Source organism: Zootoca vivipara, chromosome 8 (assembly GCF_963506605.1).
Source record: "Zootoca vivipara chromosome 8, rZooViv1.1, whole genome shotgun sequence".
Taxonomy (NCBI): domain Eukaryota; kingdom Metazoa; phylum Chordata; class Lepidosauria; order Squamata; family Lacertidae; genus Zootoca; species Zootoca vivipara.
In genome coordinates this window covers 84,370,739-84,391,369 of record NC_083283.1, presented here as the reverse complement: position 1 = coordinate 84,391,369, position 20,631 = coordinate 84,370,739, and the positions used below count along the sequence as shown (strand labels likewise).

The following is a 20,631-nucleotide window of genomic DNA, read 5'->3' as shown; positions in this document are numbered from 1 at the left end:
TAGCTAGCAGAACCAGTGATGATGGGAGTTGTAGTCCAACCATGTTTGGAAGGGACCAGCTGGTACAGGCTAGAGGTTTGTCTGAATAGGATTGTCGGGGTTTACCTTGCCTAGACTTAGTAAGGGCAGCCAGAATCTATTAACTGGATTAAAACTGGGTTTATACCAGAAGATGGCAGCACCAGATATCTCTACACAGACAATACAGTGGTACCTCGCAAGACGAATGCCCTGCAAGACGAATGCGTCTTGCGATCTGATGGTGACTCGCAAGACGAATTTGTTTTGCGAAAAATTCATTTTGCAAATCGCGGTTTCCCATAGGAATGCATTGAAATTTAATTAATGTGTTCCTATGGGCAAAAAGAAAATTCAATGCATTCCTATGGGAAACCGCGATTTGCAAGGTGATTTTTTCGCAAAACGAATTGACTCGTGGAACGAATTAAATTCATCTTGCGAGGCGCCACTGTATTTCTGTTTCGTGATCTGTTAGCAGCAGCCTGTAACTGGAGAAATTCTAGTTCGTGCAGAGAAATAAACAAAAGGCAGCTTGACTCGAGCCTGAACCCCAGCAGGGAGACTGAAAAGGGATCCAGATTACAGTAGCTCTTCCCAACCCACAACGGTGTGCCAACAGACCCCTCCTCTTTTCCCCTCAGCCCAACCTTTTGTTTAAAATTGATTCTACTCAGGGCTTAATACTGCTATTCATACCTTCTGGAGGGCTGTAGAGAAGCATTGAGTGAAGGACAATTATGGGCTCACCTTGAGCTAGGAGTATTTTTCTGACTATAACTTGGTTTCTTCCCAGAACAGACTAGATTTAGCACAATCCAATTTCAACTCTGAATACAGCCTGATAAGCAATGAGGTGTATAATGATGGCCGGTGCAGTACCTTAGGTAAGATTTTTGCCAGGGCCAGACAAGATTGTAGGTGCTATACCTATTACTCAGAGCAGACACACTGAAATTAATTAGTGTGACTAACTTGGACCAATTGAAGTTCGACAGGTCTACTTAAAGTGAAACCTGGCTGAATACCACCCTATGAGCACAGTCTTCCCATCTCCCCAGAAGTGAAGGGCTCAGTGTCCCTACCGTTGGACAAATACTGTCCTCAACTGGTCTCTTCTGTGTTAATTAAAGTTTGGAGCGGGGGTATTTTCAATGGGACACTGTCAACATGGATAAAACATTAGCTGTATCAGATTAGGACAGCTAGGAGGCAGTATTTCTCTGGGTCACTGTGTCTCTCAGCTTAATCTACCCAAGTTGTTGTGAGGATAAAATGGGGGAAGCAGGCATCATGGTACAGATATCAGCCACAAGGTGGCAGCAGCATGCCATCCTCCTCCTCTTACCCTTTGGGCTGCAAATCTTACAGAGTCCTGGTATATTTTTGGCAACGGTTTATGGGCGTCTTTCACAGCAACAAGCTGCTTGTTTGCCCACTGAAAGGGCACTCTTGACTACGCCATGCCAACTATGAACCACTCCCACCATCCTAATTTGCCTCGACTGTGGAACACGAAACTGTTGAAAGCCAAAATCCAATCAGTGCACATCCAGTTCGCCCAGTTCTCATGTACAGCTTTTCATAGTGTTCCTGGTCCCTAGACATTAACTGCCCTGCACATCCTTTTCTACAGGGGGAGGCAAGCAGAAAGAAAGAATCCTAGCACTGTGAACAGGTTGTTCTGCTTCTATCTCCCATGCTGACACCCCACAATCCCCCCCCGGGTGTAACCAGAATTAGGTTAATCCCAGATTGACTGGCATAAGCATGGCATTCAGGAGCACAAAGAAAACACCAGTTCCTTTCCGCAAAGCCCTCGTGCTTATTGCGGATGCTGCAGAACAGACCAAGGCTGGCCCCGCCCCACTCTTGAGCTACAGCTCGGTTTTCAATAGAAAAATTTGTGGGAAGTTGAAACTGGGATAAGGCAGATGCAGGACAACAGAAGAGACATCTGAAAAAATGTCCATGTTAACAGAGAACCCAGGACAGGTCGGGCAGCCATATTATATAACACAGGATTTACTAGTACACCAAAATACAGGGAGGGGTTGACATGACATAACTGAAGCTCCTTGTGTCTTCAACAGTTAGTTCTATATATTGCAAGGTTTCAAACATGCTTAGCGCCCAACTGTTCAGTCCAAAGGTAAGGGGCAGGCAGTGGTGGGGCTGAAACCCTCAGTGTGCTCTTCTAGCCATCAACATTTCCCGGATGTTATCTTCAGCTTCCTTCACACTCCGCTCCAGGTACGACTTTCTCTGCTGAAAGGCACAAAAGTAACAGCAAAGAGTTGTATTCCATCAAGTTCCACTCAGAGTAGATCCTGAACCTTAGCTACTCATGTCCATCAACATCAGTGGGACAACTATCAAACTGAGGCTAGCACTGATTGAACACCACCCCCACCCCCAAAAAACATACTGAGGAATTTAGTTAGAGGTTAGAGGAATTTAGATATCTTAAAAGAGGGTTAGACAAAATTGTGGAGGATAAAGGTATTCTACTTAGAGGAGATGGATAATGGCTACTAGACACAAGGGCTATGCTCTGCCTAGAGAAGGGAAGGAGTTCCCCACTTCCTCTTCCTGCCAAAGGAAAAGAGGACTGTACTGCTCTGCCCTCAGGCCCACCTTGCTCCAGACAGCAGGGTGCAAGCCTAGTTTTAGGCTCCCTCCTGCTCTTTGCAGGTACTCATGGACACCTAACTAATGGCAGATGAGGAACACCTTGTTTTTAAGCCAGGAAAGAGGCAAATGCCAGCACAATCTAAAACAGGAACGCCGCTTGCAAAATGTATGTCAGCCATCCTCTGTCTAGGCAGACAAACCTCTGATGGCTAGTTTTAAATAGGAGTTTTACTCAAGACAGAAGAGCAATATAATTTCCAATCCAATGTATTATTTAATTGAAGACACAGGCTGAACACTGACAAAATGACCATTTTTCTAAGCTGAGTGATTTTCAGTACCTTTGTCAGGAAATCCTGACTGAAACATCCTTAAGAGGTATTACAAATGAGTTTTAAAAGGGCCTGGTTGAAACATCCACCAAATATTTCTTTCTGCTCTGGGAACTGGGGACAAGGTAGATAAGTTTGCACAGATCTATACGCATCACTGCTAACTTCTGTGCTAGCACAGCCAGCTCTGACTCACCACTGTGGGCGCTCTGATGCAGACTGTGTCATACAACAGGAGTATTCGGGGTGGGAAAGGGTGTCGAGAAAAGAACAGAGCTCAAGCCCCTTTAATTCCTTCTTATTGCTTTCCAAATGAAGGGGAAATGCTCTTTTATTTTAAAAAAACAAACAAACCTGGGAGAAAACCAGAGGAACTCCAGAACTCTCTTCCACCCACCCTCATTTCTGCCCTGCCAGTAAGAGTGCAAGGGGTAAGGTATAAGATGTAAGGGTTAAGGCAGGTAGGACCACAGCTCACCCCCATCGCAAGCCCTTATGACTACAGCCACAAAACTCAAACCAGTAAGAGGACGCAATATCAAAATAAGCAAAAGGCATGCACACAATAAAGAGTCTTCTCCTGGTGCTGGAAAGATAAATGAGTTGATGCCAGGCAAGCCTCTCTAGGGAGGGCATTTCAAATATGAGGTACCACCATGGCGTTTTGCCAACTCTACTCTTGTTTGCCTGCCGTTTCTCTCAAACAAGCCCAAAGACCAGAAAGGTATGTTGACCTCCCAGTAAGAAAGAAGGCCTAGTCTAGTGGGAAGGCGGTGGGTGGGTGGAGGTTAGACGCCTACATGGATGAGAGAAAGCAGTGCACATGCAGAACGATTCCCTTTTCATGGGTGGAATTAGTACACTGGTCCCCACAGTCACTGTTAATAACTTTCCAACAAAAAGTGAAGCCATTTCCCCAACAGACACACCACCCAGAAAAGGGCTGATATGCCGAGGAATGCTGGAATGGCCGCATCATCATTCCCATCCAGATTCCCCAGGTGGGATTCAAGCTACGGTATGTCAGGTATCTCTCTAGTGGCTCTGAAAGCTTAAGGCCAGCTAGGTTTGGTGTGATTACCAGCTCGTGTTGGATCCCAGGACAGAAACGGGCCATCACCACAAAGCAGGAAATACTTTCTAGCTTTATACTGTTTCCACCTGACCACATGGCAGCAAGAATAAAAAGTTTACAAACCCATACCATGCAGGTATAGGGCGGTATAAGTAATGATGATGATGATGCAGAAGGCACCAGAAGTGTAGGAAGTGGGAAAGTAGGAAACCTTTTAACTCTCATGAACAAAAGCTTTTCAAATGGCAATCATCATCCATGAGAACAAAGAAAAAAATTGATTTTTGAGAAGTAAGTGTACAACATTCTGGCTCAAGATACTTATCAGAAGGACAGTGAACTATATTAATGCCACACAGAAAGCCTGTTCGAGAAAGCAAGTTCACCTAGCAGCTGTGCATGGGGAGCTAATCATTCCAAGTTTGACGAAACTTTCTCTCTAATGAATCGACACAGTGGGAATGTCTGGCTGCTCTTCATCCTCCGAGATTGCCTAAACAGACATCAAATCAATTGCAAAAAGGTAGCAGCAGAATTTCCAGTGTAACCGCCATCTTACCCTCCAGAATGGATTTCTCAACCTTCAGCACATTGGTGGAAGAAAAGGCCGCTTGCCTGGTTCGGCTACTGCTGACACTCCCACATTCTCTGCCAAGACCTTAATGGTCGATGGCTGAGTCAGCCCTGCACAACTTTTGACCAAACTGAAGATGCCCCAGCCAAGAGCCCCTGGTGGGCTGTCATCCATGGCTGATGCTCTGTGGCTCACAACTTGTGCAAGCCCTTAATGGGGCAACCTGCTGCTATCCAGCCACCACCCACCTGGCTTTTGGCTTCCAGCATATCTTCAAAGCAACCTTTCTAGCAAAATCTGCAAATAGCTGCCATTCAAACAGGTATCCAGAAAGGAGATCAAGGCAACAGTCACCCTGCAGGAATTCCACAACCACACAGGAAACCCGTGAGTCAGACTCCGCAATGACTGACTTATGAAAACTAAGCATACAATTTCCTGATCAGAGTCTGCCTTGCATAGAAGAGAGATTGTACAGCTGCTTACTATAGTATTACAATCTTGGCAGTTAAAGTGCTACATTGGCTCATAGCCAATCCTTCTGATTTGAAGCTTTTGCTGCAATATCTCTGAGAATGAGATGTTAAGACACTGTAAGAAATGTGTTCCATTTAGTCCCTAAAACTCACTTTCCAGTTTTCAGCAGCCCATGCTAACAAAGGCTGATGGAAGTTGAAACCTCTGAAGGGCAACATATTGTGAGAAGGCTGGTTTGTGAAGTTTGCTGTCCTTACAGAGCTGGCAATCTCAACAGACTAGCCAGTTTCAGTCACAGGCTCCAAGCAGCAGCAGCAGAATGCTGCTATGTCTGGACCAAAGGGGACAGATAGATCAGCATCCCTGCATCTACAGAGCTAAATATCAAGGTCAGCTTCCTTTTCTGAAGATGCTCTTCTCAAGCACTGGCATCACATTTTGAAGTGTCAGCCTGTTAGATGCTCATAATCAGATGCCTTCATTCACGAAGGCTTGGAATCCTTGGGTATGATACAATTGCCTTGAATTAAAACCCCTGATGTCAAGTGTCTTGTGACACAGTCTCAAAAAAATGTCTGGCCTGGAGTTTATGAATCTCTAAAGTTAACACTTCTCATTTTTTGCATTCTTTTGCCACTGTGTGTGAACACTCTTAGGGAAAGTGATAATCAGATCTCGAGACTCAGCAGGACACTCTCGCTTCTCTGGAGAGTACTCCTCTCTCCAGCCCCAGGGAGGGAAATGCTCCTGTCCCACAGGGAGGTGTCAGACAGGAGCAATGTAAAGGTACTATGGTTCTACTGAGTTTCTGGAGCTGCCGCCATCACTGGAATGCTTAAAATTGCCCACATAGTTCTCAGCTGAATGGAAAGATGTAACCATCTGAGGGCAATGAAGTCAAATATTTTTAACTATCCTATGATCTGTGAAGTTTATCTTATGTATTTAGAAAATTTACAATCTGCTTTTATATCAAAAGATTTTCAATGCAGAGAACAAGCAAGCAAGCAATGATAAAATCACACTCCAAGTGAGAACAAAGGCTTTGTCTCTTAAACTAGGCTAACTGAACTCAAAGGAAGTGAGTGACCCTGTAAACTTATCTAAGGGCAAACAGAATACTGTATGCTGTTACACATCCAGATTTAATATATATACCATTCGCAGAACTCCTCTGTTTAAGGCCAAAGAATCATACCTACCGTATCTTCTGTCACCCACCTATAGCAATAGTCCCACATGCCCATTCCTCTCCTTCCAAAGTTACTCAATCCAATATGCCCAGCTTGTTTCATGTACCTCTCTAAAGAAAAGCTACATCCAGGATGGGGCAAGGTCTCGAAAATTTGAGCAGCATCAGTTCAAAATAAATCAGAGATGAATCCAACTAGATTTCCTCATATTCCAGACTCTGGCCAAGTTGTCAGTTGCAAGGCATATAAATAAGCAACTTAAGATAGACAGATACTATCAAGTTACTCATTTGTCTAGTAATTTCACTGGAGCACCTCACTGATATCTGCAATAAGGACTAATCTATGTAGACATGTAAAGCTTTCTCACTGAAGCAGTGGAATCAAACCCAAGGCTCTCAAAATGCCTATATTTTAGGCACACACTCGCACAAAAGGTAGAAAGGGCTGTCAAAACCAAGGCAGCAATTCCTCAAACTACATGTGTCATCAACAAGATTTGCCATCTAAGGGCTTGCCCGTTTTCCTAGATCATAAATACAGTGGTACCTCGGGTTAAGAACTTAATTCGTTCTGGAGGTCCGTTCTTAACCTGAAACTGTTCTTAACCTGAGGTACCACTTTAGCTAATGGGGCCTCCCGCTGCGGCCGCCCTGCCGCCACCACACAATTTCTGTTCTCATCCTGAAGCAAAGTTCTTAACCCAAGGTACTATTTCTGGGTTAGCGGAGTCTGTAACCTGAAGCGTCTGCAACCTGAAGTGTCTGTAACCCGAGGTACCACTGTACATTTAACACTGCACTTAACGTGCAGCTCCAAAGCATGAAACTGAAACTGGGAACTGGCCATTTATCCTTCCTCTTAATATTTATGTCTAAAATATGCAGTGCATACACTAGAATGACATGATGGTATTAAAGTCAATAATGCCAGAACATATGTTGGCATTTTAGGTGTAAATTCTTAATCTGCTCAATTTGTTTATTGCACAATAACTGTTGTTGATTAAAAAAAAAACCTGTAAGGTATAGCTTGGCTGTCTTATGTGGGAATAACATAAAGGAGGACATCAATGAGATGGGGGTCTAACTTGGCCCCTATGCCAAGTAACCCAACCATTAAGAATAGAACATTAGATTTTTGTTTGTTTGTTTTGTCAAGGGTTCCCTCTCTGCAGTGGTAAGTAGGAGAGCAGCTTGACTAGAGAAACTTCTCCCATCAGACTCTGGAGGCAGAACCAATTCAGGAGACTTCCCTTGCCTCCAGACAGGGAGATCCCCTCCCAGCTTGAGACATGCTATAGCTGGAAAATCCATTCAAATAAAAACACTGGATGCAACAGAGTACAAACCAAATAAAAATGGAAAACAAATTGCACATCACCACCAGGAGCACTTAGGACAAGACAATACGGTACCATGGAAAAGGGGGTCTTTATTGAACTAGAAATATACCAGAAAAGTGACTATCCCTCATCTCCCTTACAGAAACCAGAAGACCCAACTAACAGCAGATGGACTGCCCACCCCAGGCAGTTATCAGGTCCATACAGTTCACTGGAAAGCCCAACCTCAATGACTGAAAATCACAGACAACTAGTAATACCTGGTTAAAGGTGGACATAGAAACCCACACGGCATACTTATGTATCTTTTGCAGTGCAGTGAATTACCAAAGACTGCTGAGGTGCCAGAACCCTTACAAAGTGGACTGTATTTCCCTACTTGCAACACGGGCGGCTGCTGTGCGTGTCTGGCAAATGAGTACAACATGTAACCTTACCCAGAAGCCTAACACAGCTTTGTACACCCTCTTGTCATGGACAGTGGAATATAAACAGAAAGAAATCAGATTGTCAACTCCAGTTGGGTGCCAGATAAAGATCAGCAGTACACTGAGGTCCAGCTCTGAGGGTCTTCTGGTGGTTCCCTCCCCGCGAGAAGCGGGGTTACAGGGAACCACTGGTGCCCGCCCTGTGGAATGCCCACCCATCAGATGTCAAGGAAATAAACAACTATCTGACTTTTAGAAGACATCTGAAGACAGCCCTGTTTGGGGAAGTTTTTAATGTCTGATGTTTTATTGCTTTATTATTATTATTATCATTAATTCTGTTGGTAGCTGCCCAGAGTGGCTGAGGAAGTCCAGCCAGATGGATGGGGTATAAATAACTTACTACTACTACTACTACTACTACTACACGTGTCACTACTACAGTACTAGTTATTCCCCCCCCCCCCGCCTTGGACTACTGCAATGTGCTCCATGTGGGGCTTCCTTGGAAGGTGACTCAGAAACTACAACTAATCCAGAATGCGGCAGCTAGGAGTGATTGTCTGGGAGTGATTGCCGAGAACATATAACACCGGTGCTAAAGGATCTACATTGGCTCCAATACATTTCTGAGCACAATTCAACATGTTGGTGCTGACCTTTAAAGCCCTAAACAGCCTTGGCCCAGTATACCTGACGGAGCATCTCCACCCCATTGTTCAGCCCAGAAACAGGTCCAGCTCCAAGGGCCTTCTGGCAGTTCCCACACTGCAAGAAGCAAAGCTACAGGGAAGCAGGCAGAGGACCTTCTTTGCCATGGAACACCCTCCCAATCAGATGTCAAGGAAATAATAATAATAATAATAATAATAATAATAATAATAATAATAATAATTTATACCCCACCCATCTGGCTGTGTTTCCCCAGATAAATAACAATGCAACAAATAACTATGCAACTTTCAGAAGACATCTGAAGGCAGCCCTGTATCTGGAAGTTTTTAATGTTGTTGGAAGCCACTAAGAGTAGCTGGGGAAACCCAGCCAGATGGGTGGGGCATAAATAAAGCAGCAGCAGCAGCTTTTTTTAAAAAAACCCAGTTACAGTTCATGAGGGTTCAAGCTATATAGACAGCTTGTGAAATTTTGTTTATGATCCTTGTTGAACACTGCTGACCATTCCCAATGTGGCAAATGAAGAAAATTATTGCATCTCTGCCTATGAAGTCACAGCATCACAGGTTCTGGAAAAATGTATTCGAGAATTTCAGGCAGACAAGTGACAAGCAGGAGGAATGCAGCTGGGTCTCCCAGTGAAATTAATGTAAAAAAAATGTAATGTAATGTATTAAAAAATCAAATTGTCTATAAAATGGGCATGCTTTGCCCATCTGTCTGAAATATGGTAGGACTGTGCATGGATGGTTGGCAGCAGAACACCAGAAAATACGCCATTTAATGGAAAACACAAAAGGATGCAGGCAGCAGAAGAATGGATGAATGTCTCATCAAAATGGATGGGAAAACCAAAACAAATGAACCAATTCCAAATTACTTATTAAAAGGAAAAGGAAATAAATCATTAAAATGAAGCAACTAAGCCATTTTCCCCCTTTCACATTATTTATTATCTGGATAATTAAGTCTACATCTTCACATGCATAGTCTTATCTTGGTTTTTTGTCTCTTGGTGACACTAGTGTGTGTCTTCCCAACTTTTATAGACGGACAGGTGTAAACTCAAAGCTGGGTGCTATTAGAAACCATTTCTGACTGCAAAGGCAATCTTTCTTCCACTGAAGACTCTGCTTTTGCATGGTTTGCTTTAAGTCTTTCTTACATTTGTCACATGTCTGAAAGCAAGGTATCAAATATGGGTCAATAAAGAGCCCAGCCTTCCTGGCAAACACTTTTATGTGCCCGACAGTTATGTACAACAGACAAGGAAGGGCTCTTCCCATCTATTAACATTTAGCTGCAAGCGAAGTGAAAGGTGTGTAAAAAGGAGGGGTGTGGGCTAGGCAGGAAGTTGTGACATCACAGCCACATACCTGAACACTAAGGTGTGTTTAGCTAGGATGATTCAAAGCTTTGTCAGCGCTGTTCAACGTAATGCCATGCCCTAGTCTGTTTAAACATGCCCTGCTTCTCCTGGAAGAGGCAGAAAAATCTATTATTCTGGTTTTGCATAACAAACCAAAGTGAGGAAGGAACAGCAAGGAATGTGTAGGGTGGGTCATCATACTTGAGATAAATGCAGATGAAATTAATTCTGTGAGTAGAGATTACTCGTGCAATGACTGTCAGACTATGAAGACCTTGAGGGTGAGATATATGACTAGCAAGTGAGGCTCTGTAGAAAAATCACAGATGTAACTGTCCCAAGTGGAGATATCAGATGAGTTACTATCTCACTGCTCTGAAGTCAGGCAGCACAATGCATAAGACGCCATCTCTAAAACCCACTATACAAGGTGGGTAAAAAGTGGATAATAAATCCTCTATTTACTGGCAATCCCGATCCAATACATGGAGACCAGGTTTAGGTGCAAAGTGATTTCAGCACAAATTCCAAAACCTATGCTCAAGGACACAGAGACTTGGAGTAGTTCTGCATTTCAAACATGCATTTTCAGTGGAAGGCACTTAGGACAACCCAGAAACATTATGTCCCAAATGTCTGAATTTTGAAAACCAAGAAGCAGCAACGTAGATTTGGTGGGGCAGGGGAAGGAGGGCAAAAGTGCCAAAATACTGATTTATTTAAAGAGCAAAAATCCTTGATGTGGCCTTGGCCTAAACAGCACATATATTTCTAACTGTCAGCAAGCTGAGATACACTTTGCAGATGGGAAAGAAGAGGCACTTTGCCACTGACACAGACCTGAGGGACATCCCTTCTAAAGTGCTCAAAACAAAGTTGGAAAAGCAGAGGGCAGAAAATCAAGAAATCAGAAAACTCCCATCACTCATTAGGAATGTTATCATGATTGTGCAGCTGTGTCAACATTAGACAACCCAGATTAAAATACGGGTGGAAAGAAACAGGGGGAGATGGGTGTTTTGCTATGGCGGGACTTTGGGAATAGTCCGTTTTACTTGGCTGTATGGGAGTTGGCTTGTTTTAAAAGCCTTCTCCACTGGAAACTTACAAAAGGATGGAAATCTCACAAAGATAAAATTAATTTTCCAAAAACAGTATGTTGAGACAAATGTGATTGAGAGCAATCTTTTAAATCACCGATTTTGAAAGTAACACACTAAAATGTGCATACATTATTTTTAGTTTAACATATTCATATACTCAAGAAAACTATGCTAGAAAAGAGTGACAGACCAAAATAAAAACAGGTTCAGAGAGTATTTTAGAATGATACTGTAGCCTCTACACATGCAAAAGGTGGCTTTGAAAACCATATGCAGGTGAGAGAAACCTGGTTTGGCAATGTATTTGTATTCAGAGCGGAGAGTTTCCTTATAACCCACTCTCAGCCCATAGAGCTATTATCATTTTGAAGGTATATCTAAATCCCGTGGCCCTTGGCAAGATCTGCCCCATGGCACATGCCCATTCACCTTGCAACCTCTCCTCCAGTAGTGGCTGGTGGGGCAGGGCGGCTTCCCTGGCTTCCCACCACTGGGGTCATGGGCAGTTTCCAAGAGGAAGAGGTGAGGCAGCAGGGAGGTGTTGGCACCGACCTCTCCATCGCTTCATCTTCCCTCCTGTCAGTAACCTGCCATGACCCCAGGACTGGGAAGCCAGGTAAGCAGCACACCTGGGCATTCAGGTAAAACTCTCCCACACTACTCCGCTTTGCAGCTGGAGCCAAGCAATCTGTCCCTGCTCCAGCAGCCAAGCACCCATTGCTTCCCACCACTATGGAGAAAGACTGGGACAGCATGGTATCACAGGCTCACCCATGTCCTTCACAGCTTCTGTTAATTTGCAACTTCAGCAGGTCTGGTGGACTGATTAGAATAGCCCTCACTGATCAAACAGTTTCCTTAGCATTTTGAATTGGGGGGGGGGGCTGTTGAAGAGACGACAGGATCTTCGACTTGCCAAGCAGTAAAATATTAGGCATCATGGTAACACGGAGAAGCTAAAAATAATGAAGATTTCAAGCAGAATTGTGGAGAGTTCCCTGCTACTGGAAGCATTCTGCCAAAACTAGATGCCTTTCTAAAATGAACGATTAAGTTTAAGCAGTATGTCTAAATTTAACCACTGGATAATGAGATGAAACTCTGCACTTATTTGTTAAGGAAGAACCCACTTTAGATCATAAGCCCTCTAAAACCTACCAAGAGATGGCCCCCATAGGCTGGAACAGTATATCCCATTTATCAAGAATGCCAAACAGGCCTTCTCTCTCCCACTGCCCAGCCTCCCCCTTCATATGGTAAATATAAATACAGCAAGTCGCAGTAGTAGAGAAATCCACCTTATACCAGCCTCCCCCTTATTTGTTATTTTTAGCCACTTCGTCTGACAACGCCCAACAACTAAGCAGGCTGAGAATAGTAAGGGGGAGAGAAGGATTATCAAGTACTAACAGTGAAAACACATAGTCATAATCACTTCCTCCACTAAGGAGGAATGGGTGTTTTCCATGTCTTTACAGCATCAGAAAACTTGCTTTTTCTCAAATGCCACACTGAAACATAAAGCCCTGTCATGTACCACAATGAAATCAATTTATGCTTTCCTGAAATAGTTTCTCCCAGCATTTTTAAGCAAAAAAAAAGGAGGGGTCTGTTATCCTTTTAGGATGCTTCCAAAACAGATCTCTCCCCACCTCTCCTCATGCACACTTAATAAAATATACTGTATTGGCCCAAATATAAACCACATCTTTTCCCCCCAAATTCCGACTGTGAAAAGTTAAAGTCCAGCTTAAATTCACAACTTTACAAAAATTGGCTTTTACGGTATTGCTGCTGAAACAGACATATGGTAAAACGGTACAGGTGTGAGTGCCTGTGGAATTTGAAGGGAGCGGTATTGTCTTTTTTTTCTCGCCCTCCCTTGAATTTTAAAGGTGCAGCTTATATTCAGGCCAATATGGTATCCAGAATATTCAATATTGTCAAGGCTGTGAGAGAGGCCCACATCAGCAGCAGGTAAAAAGCTTCCCACAACCGCAAGCAGTTCTGAGGAAAGGGCCATAGGTCAGCCATACTGTATTCATATATGGTGAAGGTTCTAGGCTTAGTCTCAGCGACAAAATACCTCAGGCAGTGGGACCTTGAAAGATGTCTGACCCAAGATCTCAGAAAGCTGCTGCCAGTTGAAGCGGACAATATTGGACAAGATGTATTAATTCCATAGGAGTAGCTTCAGGGCTTCATTTGCACGCGGTGCCAAGCCAACTATGTATGACTTAGTGTGAACATGCAAGCATGCTGGTGCAATTAGTAAATCATGGCAGCTTTGCTTCTTCCCCACTTCTGCTGCCACCATGCTATGGAAGCTAAGCCTTGGTTTGGTTTAGCATTACAGCCCAACTCAGGCTCATGGTTTGTCTCCCCCAAGCAAATCACAAGTCACAAGTCGCAAGTCAAGAATAAGCCTTGGTTGCAGCTCACTGTTTGATGTGAGACAAACCACAAGCCTGAGTTCAGACATAACACTGAACCAGACCATTGCTTTATTCCTCAGTTGGGAGAGAGAAAGCAGGCACCGTTTTCCTACTGTGCATCAGCACACTTGTTTGTTCATGCTAAGCCAGGCATCCCCAAACTTTGGCCCTCCAGATGTTTTGGACTACAATTCCCATCTTCCCCAACCACTGGTCCTGTTAGCTAGGGATCATGGGAGTTGTAGGCCAAAACATCTGGAGGGCCGCAGTTTGGGGGTGCCTGTGCTAAGCCATAATTTGGTTTAGCATTATGTGGGAACCAGCTCATTATGCCCTAATCCTCAAAATCCATTCTTTGTGGTTTCTTTCAGTGGGTCTTGCTGCATCTTTGTCTTCTACATGAACCACTACAAGACCAATGCCTCTATGTTTCTTTGAAGAAAGTTTTAATAGGAGGATAAATATTTCATACACAACATGCTTCCAGATGTGTATGAAATATACAGTCGGATAACACTGTCTTGGAGTCTGCGTGCAGACACCTCCAAAAACCTCTTAACTGCTACTAGAAGGCAGTCATGCCGATTGGAGGTGCAGCTCCAAACTGCAGCAGCAGGAAGTCCTTGAAAAATCTCAAAATCTCAAAAATATGAGCAGGAGAACTTCCCAGTTGCTCAGGTTTCCCTACAACAGCAAAAGAGATGGCTGTTATAGGGAGCAAAAAAGTGAGTATGTGTAATACAAAAGCTGTTAGGACATGCCACAATATAGCACAATATATTTCTTCCAAGAAATACACTTGGACATGCTTGGTGGTCTAGCTCAAAAATACAGCCCATATATTAACCAATGAGGAGCACTATCCAGAAAAAGAGAAAAACATGGTTTTTGGATACTCGACACATGGTTTTTGGACACTTGGTTCTGAAACTGCTGCAAATTCATCAGCCCATGAATGATGTGGGAGGTTCTGTCACACACCCAAGAAGGATCAAGACAGAAGATTGTGCCTCTAGTATGAGGCTTCATCAACCTAGACCAAAGTATAGGACAACTGTAATAATGGTAGAGTTGGAGAGTATGCAATGAATTAACTAGAAAAAGTGGTATGAACAAAATCTAGCTGCCACCTCCCTGAACTATTCACTCCTAAAATCCACTCTGTTTCTGGCAAAAATTAACCTTGTCACAGCACAGATACTTCATAGGCTATCATATGGTTCAAAGCAGAGATGAATAAGCCAGCTCTGCTGCCTCAAGGTTATCAAGGCTGCAACTGAAGAAGAGGTCCAACAATTTTGTTTAGCTCAGCAAGCTCTCTGGAAGTTCAAAAAGTCAAGTACCATTTCCTACCACAAACAGAAGCTTAGCAGAAGGCATAATGTATGAAGACTCATTATACAAAACTAACTATACAACCAGCCAAAAAAAAAAAAAAAGAGGAAACTTTGTTCAGAATACTGACCCTGAACCCCAATGCCGACTGTTCTAGCAATGAGGCTGTGGCCATCATCATGGAGAAATGACAGCTGTTATTTCCAAATGCACTTTTGAAAGCGGAACAAATATAGCTCGAACATGTCTGCCATTTTTCCTCTAGGCCATCTGACCTGCACTGGCCGCCAAGGGTGTCCTTAGCTGCAGAGTCAAGCAGACTTTGTCTTCATTTGATGAGACCTGACATTCAGCCCCAAATGTTATTAAAATGTTAGCTTGCTTCATATCATTAACACAGTTGTTCCTGAACGTATCTATTCCCTCCTTTCCATTAAAATAGCTAAAAATAGATGTTCAAAGACTAGGAAATTGCCAGAAGCTCTCTCTCTCACTACAAGTCCTTTTTTTTAAATACTCCAAGAATATATTTGCCATGCCAATATTTTTGCCAAGGAAATGTTAAGGTGAACAACTCACTGATTTGGGCATGACTGAAAGCTCTGAAGCTGAAAGAATCCTACAACAAGGTATCAAAAGGGTGTCTGGCATGTCTGCCCTTTCATATCCTTTTCTGCAGTGGGTGGGATCTCTGCCCGTTTCAGTACCTGCTCCTAGACTGCTGCAGCTTGAGGATATGCAGGCACTACAAATTTGCCCACTGAGAGTGAGATGCTGGTGATCTCCATGTGACCAATTAGGGGGTTAATAAATGAAAACCATAAGCCTCTTGTTCCTCTAATACAATTGTGAGCAATAACTTATTACACACATGAACATGGTTCACATTATCAATTCACAAGCGATGAAGAAACAGCACTGTGCAGTTAACCCCCAGCATCACTTCCGTCGAGACAATAAGGGAGCACTCCTTATTGGCACAAAGCAAGCAGGTGTAAGTTAAGTCTGCGTTGGGACAAAAGGCAGTATAAAACAGAAAATAAAAAATGCAATAAATGGTTGCCAATTTAGCAACCCCAAACTTACCTCTAATTCCTTAATTTTCTCTTCTGCTGTTTTTTGTTTGTCTAAGAGTTGGCTATGAAGTACTCCTTTGGACTGAAGGATGAACCTACAAAGTGTGAAAGAAAAGAAAAAGAATATGGCAGTATATTCAGCATTCATGAGTTGGTGCTGTAAATAACCAAATAAAATCTTAATGAAGAGGACACAGAATTCTACATTGACAGGCTTGTCTTCCATTCAGACCATTAAGTCAGCTTGTCTTATGAACCTCTACTGGAAAAGGCTTCTGTATATTCTGTACAGCAGGACTGCCAGATGTTGCTGAACTACGATTTCCATCATCCCTGATGATCACCCAGTCCTCCCTTGCCATTTGTAAGACCATAAAAAACAACCGCTCCCTATTTTTCCCTCCAAGAGCTTCCTCATAATTAGAGGGATTATCCAAGCCTCACCATGGTTACCCAACAGTCTACACCCTCCAAGGCTTGATGCTGACGATAGCAACCTCCCAAGATTTGCCTCTCTTCTTCTAGCTTCTCTCCTTGGGGATAGACCTTGGGGATATCATAGAGTCATAAAATCACAGGATTGTAGCGTTAGACAGGGACTCAAGGGTCATCTAGCCCAACCCTCTGCAATGCAGGAATCTCAACCAAAGGATCAATGACAGAAAGTCCACAACCCCCCCAATAGTCAATTGAATCATTTTTGGCTCTCTAGTACTGGTGCTGTTGCTTATTTTGGTGGTTTATGACACTTTACTTTTATTGCTGGTTGTCTTATTGTGGTGTCTGCTTTCCATATTTTAATGCTTTTATTTTAACATCATTTTACCAAGAGCTGCCAAGAACAATGGGCTGACATCCACCTCATTTACACAGCCGAAACTAGAGACAACCCCCTATTTGTACTGGGGCTGCCTTCTTTGCCCCCATGCATGTCAGTGGAGCATGCATAAGCCCGCCCATCCCCAATCTACCTTCTTTTGGGTCCAAAATGACTTGCACATCAGCAGTCATGCATCAATTAGTTATATAATAAACTGATTAGGACAAGATTTTCCTAGAACCTTGTTGTACAACGCCCTAGAAATGTGATATGACCTGCCAGAAAGGAGAACTATTGCTCAGTTTACTACTGATACACAGACACTGAAAAGTTGAGCAGACAGGTGCATACCTGCCTCTACTGTTGCCACCTTTTCCCACTGATCTTGCTCCTTTACCTCTAACAGCAGTGGGGCATGCAGAAATTTGCCAGTTAAAGCTTTCCCCAGCATGAAGACACAGTGATTTTTTTGGGGGGGGGGAGAATCACCTGTTAAACTTCTTGTAAAAGGCATAGGGACAGATGGCAGTTTTTCCCCCAGGAGATACCTGTTCTTGGGGTATGGAACGTAATTTGCCTTACATCTAATATTTCCATTAACTTGCCAGGGGGCAAGGCTGGTCTAGAGCTCTAACATATTATATTACTTAAGTAAACAGAAATAACCATACAGCTTCCAAATGGGACTTCTTGCATAGCTAGACACTTAACTAGAGGGTAGATTTATACCATTGTTCAATGTCTTAAAAAATATTGTGGAGCACCTCTATAAAAGTGCTTGAAATAACATGACATTGACAAAGGAAGAAAGGGTTTGGCTCTGAAATGCTATCAGAGCAGAATTAGGGGGAAGGCAAACCTTATGAATATTCATTTATAAAGGGATTCCATTTACACTTTACAGTACATGTAAAAATTATTTGAAAATTCAAGAATAAAGCTGCATTTTAACAAGATGCATCCCAGCATCAAAACAGAATTAATGCATGAAGACTTCCACTTCCTTTCTACCTTCGTTTCCACCATCCTTTAATGCAACAAACACCAAACAAAAGTATAGTTTTGCCTTCGTAGGTTTGTTGCCTGTGTCAGGGCCTGTGCTGGCACACATCTTCTAACTGTGGTTAAGTAAGCAACAAAGGCCTGTAGGATCATGCAGCCCCTTCCCTTGCAGCCCCTTGCCTCTAGCCCCTTTCTTTTCTCATGTGAATCCCACATCGCCTGCCGCCAATTTTAACATTTATTTATGTAGTGCAGGCATCCCCAAACTGCGGCCCTCCAGATGTTTTGGCCTACAACTCCCATGATCCCTAGCTAACAGGACCAGTGGTCAGGGAAGATGGGAATTGTAGTCCAAAACATATGGAGGGCCGAAGTTTGGGGATGCCCTGGTGTCGTGTGTTAATTCATTGTGTTGCTTTATTTAGCATTTAAAAGTATTTAATATAAAAACAATCAATAATACTCTTACATTTAAATTTGTTTCTAATAATATGTATAGTTCAACATTTTCTTGTATCTTGGTAACACCAGCACATGATAAAACACTACACTTTTCAATAAAAATATGACTGAAGAGGAATAGGTCTCTAGTTCAGTATGGTCTATACCAGGCATAGGCAACCTTGGCTCTCCAGATGTTTTGGAACTACAACTCCCATGATCCCTGACCACTGGCCCTGTTAGCTAGGGATCATGGGAGTTGTAGTTCCAAAACATCTGGAGAGCCAAGGTTGCCTATGCCTGGTCTATACTGACAGGCAGCAGATCTCCATGATTGCTACCTGGAGATGGGAACCTTCTACATACAATGCAGATGCTCTGCCATTAAGCTGCAGCCCTTTCCCTCTGGGGCAGGCATCCCCAAACTTCAGCCCTCCAGATGTTTTGGACTACAATTCCCATCTTCTCCGACCACTGGTCCTGTTAGCTAGGGATCATGGGAGTTGTATGCCAGTATTTCACCTCCAGTTGCAGTTTCACTTTCTTTTAATAAACCGACCACCTGTCTCCTTGATCCTTGCCCATCCTGGCTAGTAAAAGTGAGCCGGGAAGGGCTGGGCGATGGGCTCTGCGGGGGTGGTGAACGCTTCCCTCTGCGAGGGAGCCTTCCCAGACCCGCTGAAAGAGGCGGTCATTAAACCGCTTCTTTGAAAAACATCTTTAGACCCGGCCAATATGGCCCACTATCACCCAGTCTCAAATCTACCATTCCTGGGCAAGGTGATTGAGTGGGTGGTTGCTGAACAACTCCAGGCACACCTGGAAGAAGCGGACCATTTGGATCCCTTCCAGTCAGGATTCAGGCCTCACCATGGGACTGAAACTGCCTTGGTCGCACTGGTCGATGATCTCCAGCGAGCTAGGGACAAAGGTGAGAGCTGTTTCCTAGTTCTGCTGGATCTCTCAGCAGCTTTTAACACCATCGACCATAACATCCTTCTGGACCATCTAGAAGGGTGGGGAGCTGGGGGCACTGTCATACAGTGGTTCCGCTCCTTCCTCCTGGGCCGTGTTCAGAAAGTGGTGGTGGGGGGTGAGTGCTCAGACCCCTGGGCTCTCACTTGTGGGGTGCCTCAGGGTTCTTTCCTCTCCCCCATGCTTTTTAACATCTACATGCAGCCGCCGGGAGAGATCATCAGGGGGTTTGGGCTGGGTGTTCATCAGTATGCGGATGATACCCAGCTTTACCTCTCTTTCAAATCAGAACCAGTGAAGGCGGTGAAGGTCCTGTGTGAGTGCCTGGAGCCGGTTGGAGGATGGATGGCGGTTAACGGATTGAGGTTGAATCCTGACAAGACAGAAGTCCTGTTTGTGGGGGACAGGAGGCGGGCGGGTGTGAAGGACTCCCTGGTCCTGAATGGGGCAACTGTGCCACTGAAGAACCAGGTGCGCAGCCTGGGAGTCATTTTGGACTCACAGCTGTCAATGGAGGTGCAGGTTAATTCTGTGTCCAGGGCAGCTGTCTATCAGCTCCATCTGGTACGCAGGCTGAGACCCTACCTGCTGGCGGACTGCCTCGCCAGAGTGGTGCATGCTCTGTTTATCTCCCGCTTGGATTACTGCAATGCGCTCTATGTGGGGCTACCTTTGAAGGTGACCCGGAAACTGCAACTAATCCAGAATGCGGCAGCTAGACTGGTGACTGGGAGCGGCCGCCGGGACCACATAACACCGGTCCTGAGAGATCTACACAGGCTCCCAGTACGTTTCCGAGCACAATTCAAAGTGTTGGTGTTGACCTTTAAAGCCCTAAACGGCCTCGGTCCTGTATACCTGAAGGAGCGTCTCCACCCCCACCGTTCAGCCACTGAGATCCAGCACCGAGGGCCTTCTGGCGGTTCCCTCGCTATGAGAAGCCAAGTTACAGGGAACCAGGCAGAGGGCCCTCCCACCAGAGGTCAAAGAGAACAACAATTACCAGACCTTTAGAAGGCATCTCAAGGCAGCCCTGTTTAGGGAAGCTTTTAATGTTTGATGGATTTCTGTATTTTAGTATTTTGTTGGACGCCGCCCAGAGTGGCTGGGGGAACCTGGCCAGATGGGCGGGGTATAAATAATAATAATAATAATAATAATAATAATAATAATAATAATAATAATAAAATATATGTAGCTGCCCCAAAGGTTCTTTTAGGAGAGGACCAAAATATGATACATATCAATATTGTCTAAAACTCCATATTATATTATTTGCTCCCCTTTTGATGCAATTATACATTTAATATTTTTAATAAAAGCT

The 20,631-nt window shown here is 43.9% G+C and overlaps 1 protein-coding gene across 1 annotated transcript in view; it reads right to left on the bottom strand.

The window, feature by feature from the left end:
- Positions 1-970: 970 nt before the first annotated feature.
- Positions 971-20,631, bottom strand: part of PFDN1 (prefoldin subunit 1) — a 36,307-nt gene continuing 16,646 nt past the window's right edge. The window contains exons 3-4 of the mRNA XM_035103464.2: positions 16,080-16,164; positions 971-2,286 (exon numbers count right to left, since the gene is read on the bottom strand). Coding sequence (XP_034959355.1) covers positions 2,203-2,286; positions 16,080-16,164 — 169 coding nt within the window. The 3' untranslated portion in view covers positions 971-2,202. The remainder of the gene's footprint in view (positions 2,287-16,079; positions 16,165-20,631) is intronic.